The sequence below is a fragment of the Bufo bufo genome, chromosome 4 (genome assembly GCF_905171765.1).
Source record: "Bufo bufo chromosome 4, aBufBuf1.1, whole genome shotgun sequence".
Classification (NCBI taxonomy): domain Eukaryota; kingdom Metazoa; phylum Chordata; class Amphibia; order Anura; family Bufonidae; genus Bufo; species Bufo bufo.
Genome location: NC_053392.1, coordinates 122486920 through 122509317, shown reverse-complemented (window position 1 = coordinate 122509317; position 22398 = coordinate 122486920). Strand labels below are relative to the sequence as shown.

The following is a 22398-nucleotide window of genomic DNA, read 5'->3' as shown; positions in this document are numbered from 1 at the left end:
GAGTGCCTTCAAAAATAGAAGTGTTAATAGTTTGTTTCTATCAGTTAACAAAATGCAAAGTGAATGAACAAAAGAGAAATCAAAAGCAAATCAATATTTGGTGTGACCACACTTTGCTTTTAGAATAGCATCAGTTCCTCTAGGTACACTTGCATATAGTTTTTGAAGGAACTCGGCAGGGAGATTGTTTCAAACATCTTGGAGAACTGACCACAGGTCTTCTGTGGATGTAGGCTTGCTTGAATCCTACTGTCTCTTCATGTAATCCCAGACAGTGTTGATGATGTTGAGATAAGGGCTCTGTGGGGACCATATCATAACTTCCAGGATACCTTTTTCTTTTTTAGAGTAAAGATAGTTCTTAATGACATTGGCTGTATATTTGGGATCATTGTCTTGCTGCAGAATAAATTTGGAGCTATTCAAATGCCTCACTGATGGTAGTACATGATGGCTAAGTATCTGTCTGCATTTCTCAGCATTTAGGACACCATTAATCCTGACCAAATCTCTAACTCCATTTGCTGAAATACAGCCCAAAACTTGCAAGGAACCTCCACCATGCTTCACTGTGGTCTGCAGACACAGTGAAGCCTTTCGTTAAACAAACTGTCATCTGTTACAGCCTAATATTTCAAATTTTGACTCATCAGTCCAGAGCACCTTCTGCCTTTTTTCTGTACCCCAGTCCCTATGTTTTCATGCATAGTTGACTCGCTTGCCCTTGTGTCCACATTGACGGTATGGATCTTTGGCTGCAATTCTTCCATGAAGACTACTTCTGGCCAGATTTTCCGAACAATAGATGGATGCACCTGGGTCCCACTGATTTCTGCCAGTTCTAGGCTGATGGCACTGCTGGATGTATTCTAATTTCAAAGGGAAGTAAGCAAAACGTGTCTTTCATCTGCTGCAAGTTTTAAGCAGAGGTGTAGATTTGGTCAGGAGTAATTGTGTCCTCAATGCTGATAAATACAGGCAGAGCCTCCTGTGTGTCTGTGTGATTTATCCCTCCCTATCTGTTCTCTGAACTCCGAACCTGAAAACAAACATAGTAGGAAGTAAGGGAAACAGCAGTACAGTGCCAGCAAGCTTCCTTAGAAGAGATATGCCCCTTACTTCTTAACTAAATGAATCTAGCTGTGCAGCTGAAATAGGGAATAATTTGGCGGAGACACGGCCCTTCAGTCAGTTTTCAATCCAATTACAAACTATACTTTCCAGGCCTATAGACTTTATTTTACCTATTAAACATCTATGACGGAGAGTATCAAATGTCCTTGCAAAAGCCAGAAACACTACATCCACAGCCACCCCTCTGTCCAGGCTTCTACTCACATCCTCATAAAAACAAATCAGGTTAGTCTGACAACTTCTGTCCTTGGTAAGCCCATGCTAGTTATCACTTATGATATTATTAATAGTCAGATAATCCTGTATATAGTCTCTTAAGAGTCCTTCAAACATTTTTCCCACAACAGAAGTTAAGTTTACTGGTCTATAATTTCTTGAGGAAGACCTAGAGCCCTTTTTAAATATGGACACCACAATTGCCGTTCGCCAGTCCCTTGGCACTATACCAGTCACTCGAGAATCTCAAAAAATTATGAACAAGGGCACAGCAATGACTGAACTGAGATGGTGTAATCAATCCTGAACTGGAATCTTGTTCACATTTACCTGGAGCCTTGCTCATATTCATCTTATTTAAGTTTGCTTTCACCATATCTATTTTCTTTTGTATATACAGAGCTAAAATACCCATTTAGAAGTTCTGTCTTTTCCTGATCCTCAGTGACCATCTCCATTACCATTATTTAGGGGATTTACCTGCTCTAACCTTGGTTTTTTAGCATTTACAGTTGCAAGAAAAAGCATGTGAACCCTTTGGAATGATATGGATTTCTGCACAAATTGGTCATAAAATGTGATCTGATCTTCATCTAAGTCACAACAATAGACAATCACAGTCTGCTTAAACTAATAACACACAAAGAATTAAATGTTACCATGTTTTTATTGAACACACCATGTAAACATTCACAGTGCAGGTGGAAAAAGTATGTGAGCCCCTAGACTAATGACATCTCCAAGATCTAATTGGAGTGAGGTGTCAGCCAACTGGAGTCCAATCAATGAAATGAGATTGGAGGTGTTGGTTACAGCTGCCCTGCCCTATAAAAAAAACACACACCAGTTCTGGGTTTGCTTTTCACAAGAAGCATTGCCTGATGTGAATGATGCCTCGCTCTCAGAAGACCTAAGATTAAGAATTGTTGACTTGCATAAAGCTGGAAAGGGCTATAAAAGTATCTCCAAAAGCCTTGCTGTTCATCAGTCCATGGTAAGACAAATCGTCTATAAATGGAGAAAGTTCAGCACTGCTGCTACTCTCCCTAGAAGTGGCCGTCCTGTAAAGATGACTGCAAGAGCACAGCGCAGACTGCTCAATGAGGTGAAGAAGAATCCTAGAGTGTCAGCAAAAGTCTCTGGCATATGCTAACATCCCTGTTAGCGAATCTACAATATGTAAAACACTAAACAAGAATGGATTTCATGGGAGGATTCCACAGAGGAAACCATTGCTGTCCAAAAAAAACATTGCTGCACGTTTACAGTTTGCACAAGAGCACTTGGATGTTCCACAGCAGTACTGGCAAAATATTCTGTGGACAGATTAAACCAAAGTTGAGTTGTTTGGAAGAAACACACAACACTATGTGTGGAGAAAAAGAGGCATAGCACACCAACATCAAAACCTCATCCCAACTGTGAAGTATGGTAGTGGGGGCATCATGGTTTGGGGCTGCTTTGCTGCGTCAGGGCTTGGACGGATTGCTATCATCGAAGAAAAAATTAATTCCCAAGACATTTTGCAGGAGAACTTAAGGCCATCTGTCCACCAGCTGAAGCTCAACAGAAGATGGGTGTTGCAACAGGACAACGACCCAAAGCATAGAAGTAAATCAACAACAGAATGGCTTAAACAGAAGAAAATACGCCTTCTGGAGTGGCCCAGTCAGAGTCCTGACCTCAACCTGATTGAGATGCTGGGGCATGACCTTAAGAAAGCGATTCACACCAGACATCCCAAGAATATTGGTGAACTGAAACAGTTCTGTAAAGAGGAATCGTCAAGAATTACTCCTGACCGTTGTGCACGTCTGATCTGCAACTACAGGAAATGTCTGGTTTACGTTATTGCTGCCAAAGGAGGCTCAACCAGTTATTAAATCCAAGGGTTCACATACTTTTTCCACCTGCACTGTGAATGTTTACATGGTGTGTTCAATAAAAACATGGTAACATTTAATTCTTTGTGTGTTATTAGTTTAAGCAGACTGTGATTGTCTATTGTTGTGACTTAGATCACATTTTATGACCAATTTGTGCAGAAATCCATATCATTCCAAAGGGTTCACATACTTTTTCTTGCAACTGTATATAGTTAAAAAAAGTTTTTTTGTTTTGCTCTCTTTGGCTACCTGCCATTCATTTTGAATTTTTTCAAAAATTGCAATCTCTTTTGCAGATTTTATTAAACCGTTTGTAAATTTCAAAGGCTGCAGCTGACCACTCAGATTTGTATTTTTTAAATGCTCTTTTTTTTATCATTTATTTCTCTTTTTACAGTAGCTGTAAGCAATATAATAAATTTAAATTTTGCAGTATAACTACCCAATGGAGATTTAAAGGGGTTGTCACATCAGCAAATGTCATTTATCATGTACAGAAAGTTAATACAAAGCACTTACTATTGCATTGTGATGTATTCCAATGTATTGTGAAAGTAAATATTGCCTCATTGATTCATTTTCCCATCACATTATACATTGTTCATATCCATGGTTATGAACACCTTGCAATCCAGTAGCGGTGTTCGTGCTTACACACTATAGGAAAAAGTGCTGGCCTCTCTGGTGGCCGGGACCTCTGAGTGTGCACAGGCCGGCACTTTTTCCTATAGTGTGCAAGCACAACCACCACTGCTGGATTGCAGGGTGTTCATAACCCCTGAAAGCGAGCAGTGTATATTGTGATGGAAAAATGAATATAACCAGCAAACGAGGCAATATATACAATCACAATACATTAGTCCATTTATTAACTTTCTCTACATGATAAATGCAATTTGCTGAAGTGAAACAATCCCTTTAAAGCTCTCCCATTTATCCTCTGTATTATTATGTGACAGTAGCTGCTCCCAGTCTATGCCCTGAAACGCTGCCCTCAATCCTGGGAAATTGGCCTTTTTAAAATGCTGTGTTTTTTCTGTCCCAGACAGAGTTTGTGGTCACTATTACCTAGTGTTTCACAAACATAGACATTCCCAACAAGCTCTGCATTGTTAGAAATTACCAGTTTCACAGAGCGTCACCTCTAGTGAGATGTTCTACAAACTGGCCCATAAATTGGTTTCACTGCGAATTGATGAATTTTCTACCCTTTGCAGTTGAGGCAGTACCATGACCCCAGTCAATATCTGGGAAATTAAAATCTCACATTCCAACCACTGTGCTCACCTGTGCAGCCCACTCTATTTGGTTGTAGAACTGAACTTCTATCTCCTCAGTGATGTTGGGGGGGGGGGGGGGGGGGTCTATATATTACACAAAGTATTACTTTTGGAGTATTTAGTTCCCTTTGTAATTCTACCCATAAGGTTTCAACTTCCTCACCATCTTCACCCACAATTGCCTGTTTCAAACTCTATTTCATATCACTCCTAACATACAAAACTACCTCACCTCCTTTTCTATTGGCCCTGTCTTCCCTAAAGCATGTAAAACCCTGAAGATTAATAGCCCAGTAGTGTGAAGAATCCAGCCATATCTTAGCCACACCAATTACATCAATGTGTTTCCCCAGTATAATGGACCAGCTTCTCCATTTTGCTTGCTAGACTGCTGGGATTTGTGAACATACATTTTAAGTTACTATTTAATTTTCCATGTTTAGTTCCTGGAATGTAAATTCTAGAGCTTTTGTGGGCCTTTTGTTTTTTATTGTTGGTTTGTATCATGTGAATCTCCTTATTCACTGCCCTAATAACTCCCCCATAATCTATTTCTCCACCCACCAATATATTCTGACCCATCTATGACCTTTCTACCTATTCATTTTCTGCGCCCTCCCCCTCATACTTAGTTTAAATACTCTGCCACCCCCGCTAGAATTCTTTTACCTGTGACAACAGACCTCCTTCCATTTAGGAGCAAGCCATCCTTGGAATACAGTTTGTACCCCAACGAAAAGTCTGCTCAGTGCCCTAGGAAACCAAACCCCTCTGCCCTAAACCAACACTTAATCTATGCATTTAGCTTCCTGAGCTCCTGCTGCCTTTCTTGTGTTGGACATGGCATAGGCGGTATTCCAGATAATACCACATTGGAGGTTCTTCATTTAAGCTTGCAAGCTACCATGTATTTTGTCATTGGTTTCAACATGGACCATGATGGACCATGAGTCATCACCAGCCCCTTCCAGTAATTTATCCACCTGTTCCACATGTTGAACCCTGGCATCAGGGAGACAGCAAACCATTCAGTTAAGGCGTTCTTGGTCACAAATTATTCTATCTGTCTTCCTGAATCTAGAATTCCGTATAACTACTAACTATCTAGGCCTAACTGCACTACCATTGCTCTGACTACCAGCTGGGCTGTCCTTCCAGCTGTTAGGGAGAGCAGTATCTGCCACTTCTCCATCACCCAACTTGGCCAGTCTTGTAACGCCACAAGCTTTTAAACACTTGGCAAACAGCAGACACTTAGAATCTTTAAAATAATTATTTATGAAGGTAGTTCTAATTTTTTGTAATGTATTTCTTTTACCTTTATTGCTCTTATCTTCCATTCAGGGCTGTGGTCACATGACCATGTCCATGCAGCTCTTTCTTATTTCCTGTGATCTTATGTCCATGAGTGGGGCAGTGATAGGGGAGTGTCTATGTAACTAGCTGGTGGAAGGAGCTATAAACTAGCTGGGTGTTGTTAGGGGCAGTGATGGATCTTTAGTAGAGTAAGTAGAAGTGCATCATGGGTTTAGTTGGATAAAGGAACAGGAAGTGATACATATAGAATGGAAACAAACAAGAGTGATTTGTTTACATGGTGAAAACTTGACAGGAGAGCCCAAATTAAAAAAAATGGGGAAGCATGGGGAAGATGTACAGTCCATGAGGTAAGCAACTACATGAGCATATCCGTTAAAACCCATAGTAATCCCGGAAAATCTCTTTAAAACATTCCTGGCCAAAAATGAAGACTTGATATTGAATTGGTCATATATAGTAACTAAAGATGAGCAAATTTTTAAAAAGTTTGATTCCTGTGATTCGCCGAATTTCACAAAAAAATTTGCTTCGTGACGAATTACTTCATCACAAAGCGCATTTTTGCGCTTTGTAGCGGGTGCAATGACAGGGAGCTGCGATAGCGCTGCCCTCTTCATTGTACCCCTCAGATGCCGTGTTCCTACATGATTGCGGAATCTGAGTGTAAAATTAACAATAACATTTTTTTTAAATCAAACTTACCGCCTCCATTTGCTAGCGACAGGCCGGCCGCCGCCATCTTGCTTGAAGATCTCGGCCGAAATCCTGTGCAGCGCGAGATTACAACGTCATATGTCACCATGCACAGGATTTTGGCTGCGATCTTCAGTCAAGATGGAGGCTGGCAGCCCATCGCGAGCAAATGGAGGAGGTAGGTTTGATTTTTTACGTTTTTTATACTATTTCAGGTTAAATCGATTAGCTGAGACAAAGCACGAGGAAATTCGGCTTCTATGCGAATCGAATTTATCCTGAAATTCGGATCGAATTCCACTTCGTGGGATTCGCTCATCTCTAATAGTAACTCTCAAACTAAGTATGAGTCACATTAATTTCCTAGATCACTGACAATGTCATGCAAATTTATACAGGTTTCTCAGGCTACAGTATATCATGTTTTTCAAAGGTATCCAAATTTATGAGTATAGTAAAAATAAATTTTTTCATGTCATTCGTTTTTCCCATCATGACAAAAGGCCAAGGCTTGACTAATCATTTGGCATTTCTGACAAATGCCAGATGGGCCAGTGTAGTGTGCTACAGGTGAAACTCGAAAAATTTGAATATCGTGCAAAAGTCCATTTATTTCATTAATGCAAATTAAAAGGAGTTGCATTTATGCAGCCTAAAATTAGAATTTAGTGAAAAGGTTCAATATTCTAGGCTCAAAGTGTCACACTCTAGTCAGCTAATTAATCCATACCCCCTGAGCAAAGGGTACCTCAAAATTGAGACTTTGGGGTTTTATAAGCTGTAAGCCATAATCATCCAAATTATAACAAATAAAGGCTTGAAATATCTCGCTTTGCATGTAATGAGTCTATCTCATATGTTAGTTTCACCTTTTAAGTTGCATTACTGAAATAAATAAACTTTGCAAGATATTCAAATTTTTCGAGTTTCACCTGTATATTGAAGTTTCAGGGAGCACACTCCACCTCACTGAACTGTCTGAAATGTCTCTGTGTAGAGCCAGCTCCAGATTTATGTGGACCTGTAGTGTATTGTGCATGGATACCAGATATGCAGTGGCATAACTAGAAATGACTAGGCCCCACAGTAAATTGTTGAAATAGAAGAGGCTTCTGGGACGACAGCCATGCAGACCAATTTGATGCAGTGTGCGGTGTATGGTCTAAGCACTGACAGGCTGAACATCAGCTGTTCCGGGCAGCCACCGACACTGGAAGATAGGTGGAGGCTGACAGGATGGCGACTCAACCAATCAGCTGTTTCGGACAGCCACTGGCACAGAAAGCTATACCACCAAATGGCGATTTTTGTGTGTGCACAAACGATCGGATTAAGTAAGCATTTTGCTTGTTAATCAGGTAAACGGCAGAACATTAACACTGCGAGATAATCACTAACAAGCATTCCCATGAACGCTCGTTAGCGATTATCTTTAAGATTCACGCCCCACTGTCGTTCATGCCCACTATCCCCATTGTTATTTGATATTTATATTGAACCCCTTGCGATGGCCATTAGGCAGGACGATCAGGTTAAAGGATTTGGTACGTTAGGAGTGCAAGACCGTATCTCCTTATATGCGGATGATGTTCTTTTTTTTATAGACCATATGGAAATAACTCCTAGAATTATTCAAATGGTTAAAGCATTTGGTGAGGTGTCCGGTTTTCTTATAAACTGGTCTAAGACCAGTTTGATGCCAATAGACCCCCTGCCACAGAATGAGGTTCTTGTGACACAGTTGGACATCGTTGACACCTTTCAATACTTGGGTTTGATTATATCACCCCGGGTTGAAAATTTTGTACAACTTAATTTGATCCCCATAATGGCAAGGATTAGAGCTAAAATAGGGATCTGGCTGAGACTTCCCCTATCCAGAGCTGATCGAGTTTCACTGGTCAAGATGGTGATATTACCACAACTTCTTTATGTGCTTAGGAATACACCTATTTGGATACAAGATAAGTACTTTAAACTCATGGAAAGAATAATTAATGATTTAATATGGGGAAGAAAACGAGTTCGAATAAAGTTGGAATATTTGTATAAATCATTGGAGTGCGGGGGTTTAAATCTCCCTTACTTCAAAGGGTATTTTATTGCAGCCCAGCTATTGATGTGCTACGAATCAGAAAACAGCGCACTGTTAGGGAAGTTGGTAGCTAGTCACGCTCATAATAATATATTTACCCTGTTGGAATCCAGGCTATTGAAGACCTATGAGCCGGGCTACAGAGAGACTATAAAACTACTCCTGAAAGTGTGGGCTACAACTAGGACATGGTTGAAGGTAAAGGGTTCACTTACATTGACGCCTCTTTGGCACAATGTGCACTTACAAAGGCTAGATGATATTGCAGCCGACACATTTTGGCAAAAAAATAAAATTTTGTATATTTCACAGGTAGTTAAGGATAGAGACATTGAGCCATTTATAGAGATGACACATAATATAGAAAACTTTTCATGGTTTAGGTACTTTCAATTGCGTTCAGTACTATCTAGTCTGGACGATAAACTGGTGCTGGATATAGATAATTCATCCTTCCTGAATGATTGGGCAGGGGGTACACTGTCTAGAATAAAGATTTCAAATATATATAAGCTATTACTCAAGGCACGGTTTAGTGATATACAGTCACCAGGACAAAGAGCGTGGGAGGTGGATTGTCTGAATTTACAATCAGAAGGGTGGGAGAACATTTTTGGGAATTTACGTTCACTATCCCAGAACTTCAACCATGTTTTACTACAATTTTATATTTGCCACAGATTATATATCACTCCTTTATGGATGAATAAATGTGGACTAAGAGACACGTCTAACTGCCCTAAATGCGACACTTCAGGAGCGGACTATCTTCATATGATCTGGACCTGCCCAGAACTTATAAATTATTGGAATACCATCAATAATTTTATCATGTATAAACTAAAAATACGAATCCCTTTTGAACCACAAGTATTCTTGCTTAATGATCTCTCCAAAATAAATAATCATAAGTATCAAAAGATTTTCCTGGGTAGGATACTGATGTTGGCCAGAGTGTTGGTCAGTCGGACCTGGTTTGCTCGATATACTCCAGATATAAATATATGGATAAACCTAATTGATAAGGTAAAAAACTATGAGAAAATCATGTATAAACAGAGGGGAGCTGAGGAGAAGTGGACTAAGATATGGGGTGGTTGGAGGACTTGATTAGTTGTGATACATTTTTTTCATTTTTTTTTGACGCACCACAGGTAGGGGGAGGGGGGAGGGTGTAGGGAATTGGGGATAAGGGGGAAAAAAAAGGGAAGGGAAAAAAGCAATTATTTTCTGTATTCTTCCTTGCATTGTAATTTGTTTGATATACCAATTAATAAAGATAATTAATAAAAAAATAAAAATAAGATTCACGCCCCATGTAAAGGGCCCTCAATTCACAGATTGGACACATGCTGCACATGGACCACTAGCACGATGGGAGAGATTCATCAAAACAGGTGTAAATTGCCCATAACAACCAATCATATTCCACCTTTCATTTTCCAAATGAGCTCTGGAAAATGAAAGATGGATCTGACTGGTTGCTAGTGGCAAGAGAGAGAGAGACCACATTCCCTAATAAAATCATTAAAATGGCTCTATGAGTTGAGGTTTTACACAGACTAAGGCATTTTATAACATGATCCCAATCTCTTCCTCCCCCTTACCCTCTCACAGCATGCGTATCCCACATCCCCCCTCTTTGTGTACTGTGTCAGTGGCGTAACAAGAAATTGCTGCAAATTTTTCAGTGACACCCCGCCTGCCCCAGCAACTTCTTCACAACCCCCACTCCTGTGGCTACATAAATTTTTGGTGACTGAAGAGGTTTTTGAGCATTTACAGAGAAACTGCAGGCAGGAAAAGGGAACTGCTGGCTGGTACAAGGTGAGAAAGATGCTAAGTTCCCCTAATAAGATATATATCCCAATGCCTAATACTCAATGCCAAATACTCAAATGTACTATTGATGAATAAAAGAAAGTGCATTGCTTTAGTGACTAATAAGATATAGGGGGAGATTCATCAAACTGGTATAAAGTAGAACTGGCTTAGTTGCCCATAGCAACCAATCAGATTCCACCTTTCATTTTACAGCTCCATTGGGAAATTAAAAGTGGAATCTGATTGGTTGCTAGGAGCACCTAAGCCAGTTCTTCTTTGCACCAGTTTGATAAATGTCTCCCATAATGTCTAATATATAAGACATAGTGACTGAAGTATCAGTGACAAGAGTTTTCTCCATTGTCTTTAAGGTCTGGCAACCGGATGAAATCTGTCTGCTGCTGCGGGGAAAAACAGAGAACACCTCAAATGCAATTATCCTGGAACTCAACAAATTTATTCTGGGTTTGAAGTTAGCACAAGAGAATCATCTACAACCAGACACAAGCCCACTCCGAGCCGAGGATGACACCAACTGCTCAGTGTCTTCAATAGAAGAGGATTTTTTGACAGCCTCTGAAACACTAGAAGAGGATAGTGAAGGGGAAATCTGCAAGGGAGGCAAGTATCCGTAAAGAATGTGTTTAGATATATAATATTAAAGTTTGCTGGGGGAAACATTGTAGGGTAGATTTACTAATCCTATAGATGGGGTAAATTTACGGTTCAATCATTATAGATGGGGTAAGTTTAGACAGGCTGTCTAGACCTGCACCAGATTTATCACAGGGGGCTCAGACTGGATGATACATCTAGACACTTTTGTCTAATTTCATACAATTGTTTGGCCTACTTTGAGACAATTTTATGCCAGAATTGTGGCACAATATTAGTGCAAACTTTTAGACATCTCCGCCCTTTTTCCTTTTCCCATAGACAGTCTTCAAGCGTTTTATGCTTCTTTCCTATCCCTGCACTGAGTCCTTGAACCCCCCATTAGAAAGTTTGCTGCATCCCAGACAATATGTGCCCCCGCTGTTCCCTCATTAGCTGCAAAAATAGCTGTTAAGAAATTAGCTCTCTCACATCTGCTTTTTCCAAACATGACACATTAAAGGGATTGTGTGGGATACTGAAAAATATCATTTAATTGTGTAAACTTTGTCTAGTCACCTACAGAGCATGATAGTTTACCTGCCAACTTCTCCACTTCAGTCTCCATGCTCCAACCCAAACTTCCAGGTTGAGGGTATAGATGAGCAGCAGCCACAATACTTCCCATAGTGCTAGGTGCTGCAAGATCTGACACAAATGTCAATGCTTACTACGCCCCTCCCTAGGCTGAAAACTCTGCCCACTACACCCGCATTATGCCCTTTCTATCTCCTCCTAATGTTTCCTCCCACACAGCTTCAATATGACAAGCAGTGGACTCTGCCTACTCATTCCAAGATCACATAGCTCTGACATCATGACCCTTCGGTCTGGGATTCTGACCGAGGGGATCATGGGAGGCCTGGTCATGATGTCAGAGGAAATAGTCTCCACGGTCACTTGACCACTCTCCCAATCTCTGTAGTGAGACAGAATAAGAAGCAAAAGTGCATTAGTAAGTTGCAGGGCCTGGCAGAGGAAGCACAGTCTAACCTTCATTGTGATTTCCCTCCCCAACTCCACGACTAATGGACTATGATCTGAAAACGCTCTAGCTAAATAGGTCAAGTGTTTCACCAAACGGGTTCCCTGATGATCTGCTACCAGCATATCAATACGCAAGAAGGAGTGTCTTTAACAGGAGTAAATTAATCTCTTCGGATTCACACTCTTCCTTACATCCACCCACCATAGGGCTAGTTTCACATTAGCGCTTAGAATCCAACAGGCTCTACCCTCTGTTTACTCTGCATTCCGGCATTGCCGGAAGCTGAAGTGTCTCCATCTGGCCCCAGCGGTTTTCCTCCTGGTGATTCTCTGCAGCCAGACCTCTGCCAGTCCCAATTATAGTTAATAGGGCTGGACGGAGATGCTTCAGTTTCTGGCAATGCCAGAACAGCCTGCCAAATTCTAAACATAGTGTGAAACTAGCCTAATTCACCTAACAACCTAGAGGGGTAGGAGACTACCTGATTATGCTTTAACCTAACACCAGACCATATATCCAAATTATAATTATAATCCATTACTATATTAAAATCCCAAGAACCAATAAGGAGCAACAGCCCTTAACTCAAAACTAATCAAATCAGTTGAATTAAAAGGTGCAGGAATATAGATAATCACCTAAATCAAATTCACCAAACCCCTAAGACCCAACAAAATAAATGCTTCCTTTCCCTATCCATTTTGGAAAATAATATTTAAAAACTACTAGTGTCACGGTAGGGAGAGATAAGTGCAGCCCTGATATCCACCTGCACCTCTATCCCTACCTACTTGCACGGCCCGTCCTAACTGATGGCATACAACCTGGTGACGGTCCCTTTCTTAGATAAGTGCAGGGGCCTAAAGACAAATACAAATACCGTAGACAAAGCAAGGGTCAAGCCAGGAGGACGCGTAAATACCAAAAAGAGCTAGCAAGGTCAAGGTCACAAACAAAGCCGAGGTCAGAAGCCAAACGGTCACGTCAAGTACAAAAGGAGGTAGCGAGGTCGAGGTCACAAACAGAGCTGAGGTCAAAGCACACACGAGATACACAATCCAAGAGAACGCTGGTGAGGGTAACAAAAGACCAATCACAGGCAACCTGTGGCCAGCAGTTTGCCTGTTTAAATAGCCCTGACTGGTGAGTCACATGATGTGGCCAGCGTCACGTGACTCACATTACACAGCCCAACACAGCCGAGCACCGATTCATCATTATCAGCACTCAGCTCCCCTGCTGCTCGTAGTCTAGGGGAACGCCGGCCACGCTGAGGAGGCATGCGCGGCCGGGTCCTTCCCGGCCCCTGGTCCCCATGGAGACAAGGACGCCGGCCGCGTCCTCGCTCCTGCACACAGACGGGATGCCGGCGGTTCTGCAAGGAGGAAGCGCGTCGCCGGCTCCCCATTACAGATAGCTTTGTGTATTAAGATAAACCCCTCCCCCCCAATGTAACAATGTAAAGTCCACTGCAAAACCATCCCTTTTTAACATAGCGCACAATATCAGCATTCAGGTGAGTTTCCTGAAAACACACCACTACTGGCAAGTACGTAGTTAGAAATCTAATTAAAAATAACTAAGCATTTCAGTCTATCTGACATTTCCCTAATATTCCAGGGAAATAACCTAATTGTTATGCAATATGAGAATAGTAAATCCAAAGAACAATTAAGAACATTTAAAAAAAAAATCCCTTTGGCGAATACCCTTCGCTATAATTATGCCAGGGTTCAAATAACTGTTTTGTTTTCTGTTCTCTTCCATCAGAAGAACAGAACAATAAACAAAAATCCTTTATTTTGAGCATCCATTGTGCTCATTTTGCATCCGTTTACATCTGTTATTATCAGTTCCAGTCAGAGACTTCACAAATTTGGTATTGCCGTAATTGTATTGACCTGCAGAATAAAAACGTCCTGATATCAAAACACAAAAAAACAGTTTTTTTTATTTATTTTACCCCACAAAGAATTTTTTCTCATTTTCCAATACATGACATGGTAAATTTAATGATGCATTAAAAAAATACATCTTTTCCCACACAAAATAAACCCTCCTATGGCCGTGTGAACAGAGAATGTAAAAAGGTATGGCTCTTGGAATGTGAGGAGATAAAATCAAAAATGCCAAACTGATAATGAGCCTGGTCTTTAAGGGGTTAATAATACTGCAAACGTGAATTACAAAGGTATGAATTTGTGTAATCAATCAAAGGAAGACCAAAGTTCAGTGTGAAATCTAAAATTCACTTTGCTAACCTAGTACAAAGTTTCCCATGAAACCACTGCATCAAGAAAGTGCAGAAATAGTTCCAGTTATAAAGTAACTGTTAGAATGGTATCATTTATGGAGTCTGGTTTGGGACACATCAGATATATGTGAATACATAATTCAGTTGCCTTTCATGGAACCCAAACTTTCATGGTTCATCTCTTTTTTTCATATGTAGATTCCAGTGTTCCTTTCATGTAGGGTAATATATTATTAATTTTTTGGAACTTCATCTTTTTAGAAATGTAGCATGAAATGCTGAAATAGAATATAGAAAACTGTGTAGCAAACTACGCCTTTTCCCAAAAACCTACAGTCTAAAAGTGAACTTTGAGCAGAAGAGATATTGTTAGGGATAGCATTAAAGGGGTTGTCCAAGTTATGAAAAAAAAATATATAGAACTGTAAATCTAATGGTCAGCAATATATAACTGAGCTAAGCAAGTTTTAGGTAAAATAATTATATTTCCTAATTTCCCTGGTTCTCTTCTGGGCATTTGTTTACATGCAATAATAACAATCTCTTCCCCTTCCCCTGCTCTGCAAAGGGAGTGAATAAGTCTGCCCTGAGTGACATGTCTGACTGCTGGGAGACTTAGCAGCATGTTGTATGTGTAGGACTACAAATCCCAGCTGTACAATGACACTGCTGATACACACAGGATCTTCCCCCTACCTGTTGTGCAATGCTCTGCAGAACTCCTCTGTCAGCTCCTGTGCCCAGCATTTGTCTCCTCACTGCCTGCAGCTACTCAGTAAAGCCTTCAGTCCTGAGTCTGTGCTGCTGAAGGGGTTAAGAATCCAGGGAGAGAGCAATAAGCAGCAGCAAGCAGTGAAGGAGGGAATGGCCAGCACTGTGTTGTCTCGTGTACAGACACATTTCTGCTCTCTCAGGCTTGTGCACAAAACATTATCAGAGCAGGGAGAGAAGCTGACATCACAGGTCATGTGACCCTCAGTGAAATCTGAGAAAGGAGCAACTACAGATGCAGTAAGTGCATGGTAAAATGCATACAAAGAACAAAAAAATAACTTGGACAACCCCTTTAATTTTAGAAGGACAGTAATTATCACATGATCAAATGTATTTCAGGTGGTATATGTGTCTTGTGATCTTGACGTTTATGCTAGAGATTCTTCATGGAAGATCCACTTAAAGAAGTTCTGACCTACTTTTTCTGCACTCTTTATTTTAGAGCCTCCTGATGATATCAAGAACGTGAAAAGAAAAGCAGCTGAACATTCTCAGAGCATAAAAATTGGAAGGACAAATCTTAGGAGTGAAGAATATAATGTAATTGGTGAGCCTAGAGAGGAGATAAGAAGAAAATTAGAAGAAAGGAGAACGTCTCTTATTGAAAACAACTTTGAGTATAAAACTGGAAAAAATGAATGTCAGTGTATAGGAAGTAATGTTCAACAAAGCCCATTATGTCAGGATGATCATTACACAGAATATTTTGAAGACCCTGCAAGTACAGGCCAGTATGCAACCAACTTGGCAGAGTGTGTCCTACAGGATGCATTTATTAGGCTGTCTCAGTCTGATAACTCTTTCACCAAGGAAGCAGCTCTTTCCATTTCAGCTGGTAACTCTGCTGTCTCTGGGTTCACTCCAAGAGAAGGTTCTCCTGCTGCATCTCGTTCATGGAATGATCTTCCAAAAATTGTGATAGTACAAAGCCCAGACAGTTGTGATAGCCCAACAGAATGGGTTGATGAATCGCAGTGGCCCGAGCAGGAGAACATTGCAAATAATTCTGACAATGGGACAGATGAAGATACTGGCTCCACACAAAGTACTTTAGAAGTGGCGTTAGCTTGTGCAGCATCAGTAATAGGCACATTTTCAAGTCCACAGCCTAGTGATCCAAATAATTTAGAACATCATGAAAACATTGATGTAAAAGAAAATGACACCGTGGAAGAGAACACAACAGACATTGTAGGATTTCCAAGTTGTATGGAGGGTCTCGAATTTTCAGTGCCATCTGCTTTGTGTGGGATGACTCGAGTGGCAAGTGCCGTAGCTGTTTGTGGTCTAGGTGAACAAAGGCAAGGTCATTACCCTGCCACATCTAGTGGACTTTTGTTAGCAGCTGATGCATCAACAGCTGTAGCTCTACATTGCAGCATTGCTTTGGGAACCAGCATGGAAAAGCTCAAAGATAATATTGCAAAAGCCCTCCTAAGAGAAGCAGCTCTAGTACTCACCAGTCCCTGCAAATATAAGAATGTAGGGGAGTTCATAGAGTCCATAAATGAGAAGATCCTGAGCAGTGTAAGTTCTGCTAAATTTGCACATGTAGGCGATGTGGTTAACGATGATCTAGCTCACAATTTATCTGATACTATCTTAAGACATTCAGCTGAGAAGGCAGTGCAAGGTGTTGAAGTTCAGCATTGCTCCACTACGCCCAATGATTTTGTTGCAACTACTACCGAACTTCTCTTCAATGTCATGCATTTTACTTGTAAGAAGATGAATGATCTTGTGCAAAGTGGAGACTTGCCCTCTAATGTATTAGCTGACAGACCAAAATCTTTAGGAGTGGAGAAAAGAAATAGTCAAGTTGATGAAACTGTTCACAGGAATAAAAGCCAGTTAACCAATTTATGTAGCAGCCCTGAGCAAAGGATTGAACCAATTCCACTCAAACATCCTTCTAATGAAGTGAATGGAGGCAATACCCTCCCAGCTGAGACGTATTGCTCTACAAATAGCCAAGCTCAAATTAAAGCACCATGCAGTAAACAATGCCTGAGGAGGGAGCGCTACAAACGACACCATAATGATCAAAGAGCCAGGGAAAGTATTCTTATAGATGATGACTGCAGGTATTGTGTGTCAGACAAAGGATCCATGGATGGAGGTATGAGTTCAGGAAGTCAAGAAAAGGTCTATGGTGAGATACATGTAACCAAAGAATTCGCTCTTAATTTATCATCGGGGAGTAGTAACATGTTGCACCCTTCTCAGGCCGTACTTCTACTAAAACATCCTGTCAGTAATTACTGTTTATCAGACTTTGCAGATGATTTGGCAGAAACTGTGGTATCTATGGCCACTGAGATAGCTGCTATATGTCTAGAGAACTCCAATGGGAAGCAGCCTTGGTTTTGTGCATGGGCAAAAGGAAGTGAGTGCTTGTTAACACCTTGCAGGACAGCAAAAAGGAAAAAAGACACATCTTCAGGTGGGTCTGTGGTGAGAAGGCATAGGCCTCCAAGGCTCAGCGAAATAAAAAAGAAGACAGATGAGCACCCAGAGCTTAAAGAACGGCTAATGAACCGAGTAGTGGATGAGTCCATTAACCTTGAAGATGCCCCTGACCCTGTCAGCGCTTTCGCCAATGAAGTGGCATCTAAGATAATGAATTTGACTGAGTCGTCTGTTGCAGATTCTCTATGGCAAGGGCAAAACTTATCACGGAACAGATTACACTGCGACAGATGGAGCAGAGGTAAAGCATCTAGCTATGAAAGCATCCCAGAGGAAGACTTAAATGCCAAAAGTCTTGTGAACACATTGGGCCCTTGGAATATGTTAGGACAGCCATTTAGCAGGACAAGCTCAGTGTCTAAACAGTCCAGCTGTGAAAGCATCACTGATGAATTTTCCAGATTTATGGTAAACCAGATGGAAAATGAGGGAAGAGAATTTGAGCTTTTGCTAGACTATTATGCTGGGAGAAATGCAAATAGTATTCTGAATTCTGCCCTGCAGCAGATTTCCAGGAGGAACAGCCTCTTGAATGTGAAACCCACCTGCCTTTCCAAACAGTCTAGCACAGAGAGTATCACTGAAGAGTTTTACCGATACATGTTAAAAGAGATAGACAAGGAAAGTAAGGAAATGTATTCCAGCAGAAATACAGCAGAATGGACAAATAATTTAATGCCCCCCTCATCTCGCACCCCTTTCTGCTTCCGCCAATCTTCCATGCCTTGTACCAGATCCTCTAGTGCACGTCTGACTGTAAATACACCAGTTAAAGCAAATTCACTAGATGGGTTTTCAAGGAGTGGCTCTCGTGATTTCCTCAACATTCAACCTGCAAATTCTATCTCGTCCACAAACCTCTGTAAGTCAGACTCATGTTTATACCAAAGGTGGCAGACTGACCAAGCTACAGATATGTTAATCCATGAAACCTGGTCCAGTTCTATTGAGGCTTTAATGCGCAAGAATAAAATCATAGCAGACAGAACTGAAAGTGTAGATGCAGAGGCATCATCATCACCAAAAGGTTCACCAGCACATGTGGACAGATATGCCAAGATGGCTGTGGACATTGTTCAGAGTGGAAAATCTCTGCTAGTCCAACATCAAGACTCATATGAGAGCACAAATAAGGGAAATTTTAAAAATAATAATCAAAATGGATGCAAATCAATGGACATTCAAGAAAGTATTGTTGTAAATATATCTAAACTTCACCAGCTTGGTTCCTCCGGTGGACCTCTGGAGGTGCCTTTGATACAGATTGAAATGGAGCAAAAGGAAGAGATAGATGGGGCGGACCAGGCGCATTTATCCAAGCCGATCAGGAATATTCAAGACATTCCAAAACAGGATGAAGTTAGAAGCATTTGCCATGTAGGCATCAGGTACTTGTTCTACTTTATTTATATGGCAAGAAAAAAAGTGTATTACTCTTTCTAAGTTACTGGTTGACTTAAGATGCCTTAGATCAGTGTTCCTCAACTCCAGTCCTCAGGACCCCCCTGCCGGTCATGATTTGAGAATATCCTACAAAATGAATAACTGTGGTAAGTGTTGATGCATTGACACCAATTATATCACCTGCTTTATGCTAATAAAATCCTGAAAACATGACCGGCTGGTGGGCCCTGAGCACAGGAGTTGAAAAACACTGCCTTAGGTAGGTGGGGGGTTCTGTTTCTAAGGCCTCTTTCACACTTGCGTTGTCCGGATCCGGCGTGTACTCCACTTGCCGGAATTACACTCCGGATCCGGAAAAACGCAAGTGTACTGAAAGCATTTGAAGACGGAACCGTCTTCCAAATGCTTTCAGTGTTACTATGGCACCCAGGACGCTATTAAAGTCCTGGTTGCCATAGTAGGAGCGGGGAGCGGGGGAGCGGTATACTTACAGTCCGTGCGGCTCCCGGGGCGCTCCAGAATGACGTCAGAGCGCCCCATGCGCATGGATGACGTGATCCATGCGATCACGTGATCCATGCGCTTGGGGCGCCCTGACGTCACTCTGGAGCGCCCCGGGAGCCGCACGGACGGTAAGTATGCTGCTCCCCCGCTCCCCGCTACACTTTACCATGGCTGCCAGGACTTTAGCGTCCCGGCAGCCATGGTAACCATTCAGAAAAAGCTAAATGTCGGCTCCGGCAATGCGCCGAAACGACATTTAGCTTAAGGCCGGATCCGGATCAATGCCTTTCAATGGGCAATAATTCCGGATCCGGCCTTGCGGCAAGTGTTCCGGATTTTTGGCCGGAGCAAAAAGCGCAGCATGCTGCGGTATTTTCTCCGGCCAAAAAACGTTCCGTTCCGGAACTGAAAACATCCTGATGCATCCTGAACGGATTTCTCTCCATTCAGAATGCATTAGGATAATCCTGATCAGAATTCTTCCGGCATAGAGCCCCGACGACGGAACTCTATGCCGGAAGACAAGAACGCAAGTTTGAAAGAGCCCTAAGACATCTGATTCAGTGCTACAACTAGTACCCTGCTCTGTACTGATGAGGTGCAAGAATCCTGAAACAGCTGTCTATAGATGGGTGTCTCTGTTTTGGGTTGATATGAGATAATTTGCCTACCTTCTCCCATGGAGAATTGCCTGAAAAATAAGTCTTCATACACAGCTGAGTCTCTTCAATGAAGGACAATTTTATTTACAGTATTGGTACTACTGGATTGAACCTGAAAACACAAATGTCTGTATAATATCCTGATTTATGATATGACATTGGCCAAAAAGCAATAAAAAAAAATATTAAAGATCAATTTTAGAAGTACAGATTTCTGATAAATGAGAGATACTGGTGATATGGCCTTAGGCTCATTGATACAGATGAAACTGGATTGATTCATAAAAAAAATGTATCCAGTGAAGTTAACTTCACATTTTGGCCCTATCTGTGGCCCCTTTATACAGTGTAGTATGTTTTGTATTTGCATAACTTATGTGTGTAAAACCTCGAAAACTAATGTCGGATTCCCTTGTGAATAGAAATCTATTCTACTAAAATCCATGCTACATATTTCACGTGCCCTGTTCCCTTTGCATGCAATACTGAAACCTATAAATATCACTGTGTTGAGGGATTGCCCTTTTATCACTGCCTTGCAGTCTGCACCTGATTTCTCCTTCTGGTAGCGAGAGAAAGAGTTATGGTGGGTTTACATGGCCCACTGGCTGATTATCAAGAACGAACATTACTACAAACAGTCATTCCTGATAACAGGCCCATGTAAATGTGCTGCCCATGACCCGAAGAACAAGCAAAACACTTATTCATCGGGCAAATTGATCTTTCGTGCAGCACATGAAATCATAATTTCTGGGCAACAGATCAGGGCCCAGAAACAATGAATCTGTATGGGGACAAGTGATGGCAGTAGCCATTGCTCATTCACATACAGTGGAAGTGATTGCTACATTTACAGTAAATGCAGCTCTTTCCTCCTATGATGAGCAGGCAATTATCAGGAAGGAATGCTTCTTTCCCGATAATTTTCTGCTCACTTAGCACATGTAAATGTGACTTTACACAAGCTTCATGGAAATATATAGTTCCTTTTCAGCTCTGGTGCACTTGCAAGAATAAAATGACCCTCCAGTTCAAGATATAAAATTCATATTAAAGGGGTTCTCCAGGAATTAAGAAAATAAAAACGTTTAAATATTACTTTATTATAAATATATTCCAAAATTCCTTTTATTAGTTATACTGGCTCATTTTGTCTAGAGAGCAATCATCAGGGGAAATAAAATGGCCTCCATCCAATTAGTACACACAAAACCTGTCCTAATCACACAGGAGGACAAGTTACTTCAGAACACTGAGCTAAAGAGCTGCCTCATCCTCCTCTGTGCTCTGCTTGTCAGAGATTAAGATCCTGAATACAGATAATATGATCTTCAGCTGAATCTCTGTAGGAATGGAGTTCATGAGGAGACACAAACTACAGAGAGGAGGAGGGGATGTGACTAATGAGCAGCAGCACTTGTATGCAGTCTCCGTTACCACAGCCCCACATTACCACAGTCTGTTCTGTCCATCCTCTCTGTACTTCATGTCTCCTCATGGACTCCATTCCTAAATAGATTCAGGTGAAGATCTTAAAGGCATTTGAACCATTACTCACCTGGTCCTCAATAACATGCCTGTGCTGTGCACAGCATTTCCACCACATGAACAGTACTGTTTCTGGTTTCTGCCAAAGAGAGAAGAAATGTAGTACACATGCACAGAGACTGTGGTTCATGGCACAGGCATTAAATTACCTGGGCCAGACAGGAGCAGAATTCAAATGTCTGGCCCTGCCAATATCATACGGAAAGATGGTGCACCTAGGAGCTAGGGCCCACCTTGAGTGCTCCAAACAGCTGACTAGCATATACAGTGGGGAAAATAAGTATTCGATACACTTGCAATTTTTCCACCTTCAAAGAATGGAGAGGTCTGTAATTTTTTATCGTAGGTACACTTCAACTATGAGAGACAGAATCTAAAAAAAAAAATCCAGAAAATTACATTGTATGGTTTTTAAATAATTAATTAGCATTTTATTGCATGAAATAAGTATTTGATACAATAGAAAAACAGAACTTAATATTTGGTACAGAAAACTTTGTTTGCAATTACAGAGGTCAGACATTTCCTGTAGTTCTTGGCCAAGTTTGCACACATTGCAACAGGGATTTTGGCCCAGTCCTCCATACAGATCTTCTCCAGATCTTTCAGGTTTCGATGTTGTCGCTGGGCTACATTGAGTTTTAGCTCCCTCCAAAGATTTTTTATTGTGTTCAGGTATGGAGACTGGCT

At 41.2% G+C, this 22398-nt stretch overlaps 1 protein-coding gene across 1 annotated transcript in view; it reads left to right on the top strand.

The window, feature by feature from the left end:
- LOC120999043 (SPHK1 interactor, AKAP domain containing) overlaps positions 1–22398 on the top strand; it is a 268238-nt gene that overhangs the window by 187977 nt on the left and 57863 nt on the right. Inside the window, exons 6-7 of the mRNA XM_040429919.1 lie at positions 10820–11069; positions 15561–18975. Coding sequence (XP_040285853.1) covers positions 10820–11069; positions 15561–18975 — 3665 coding nt within the window. The remainder of the gene's footprint in view (positions 1–10819; positions 11070–15560; positions 18976–22398) is intronic.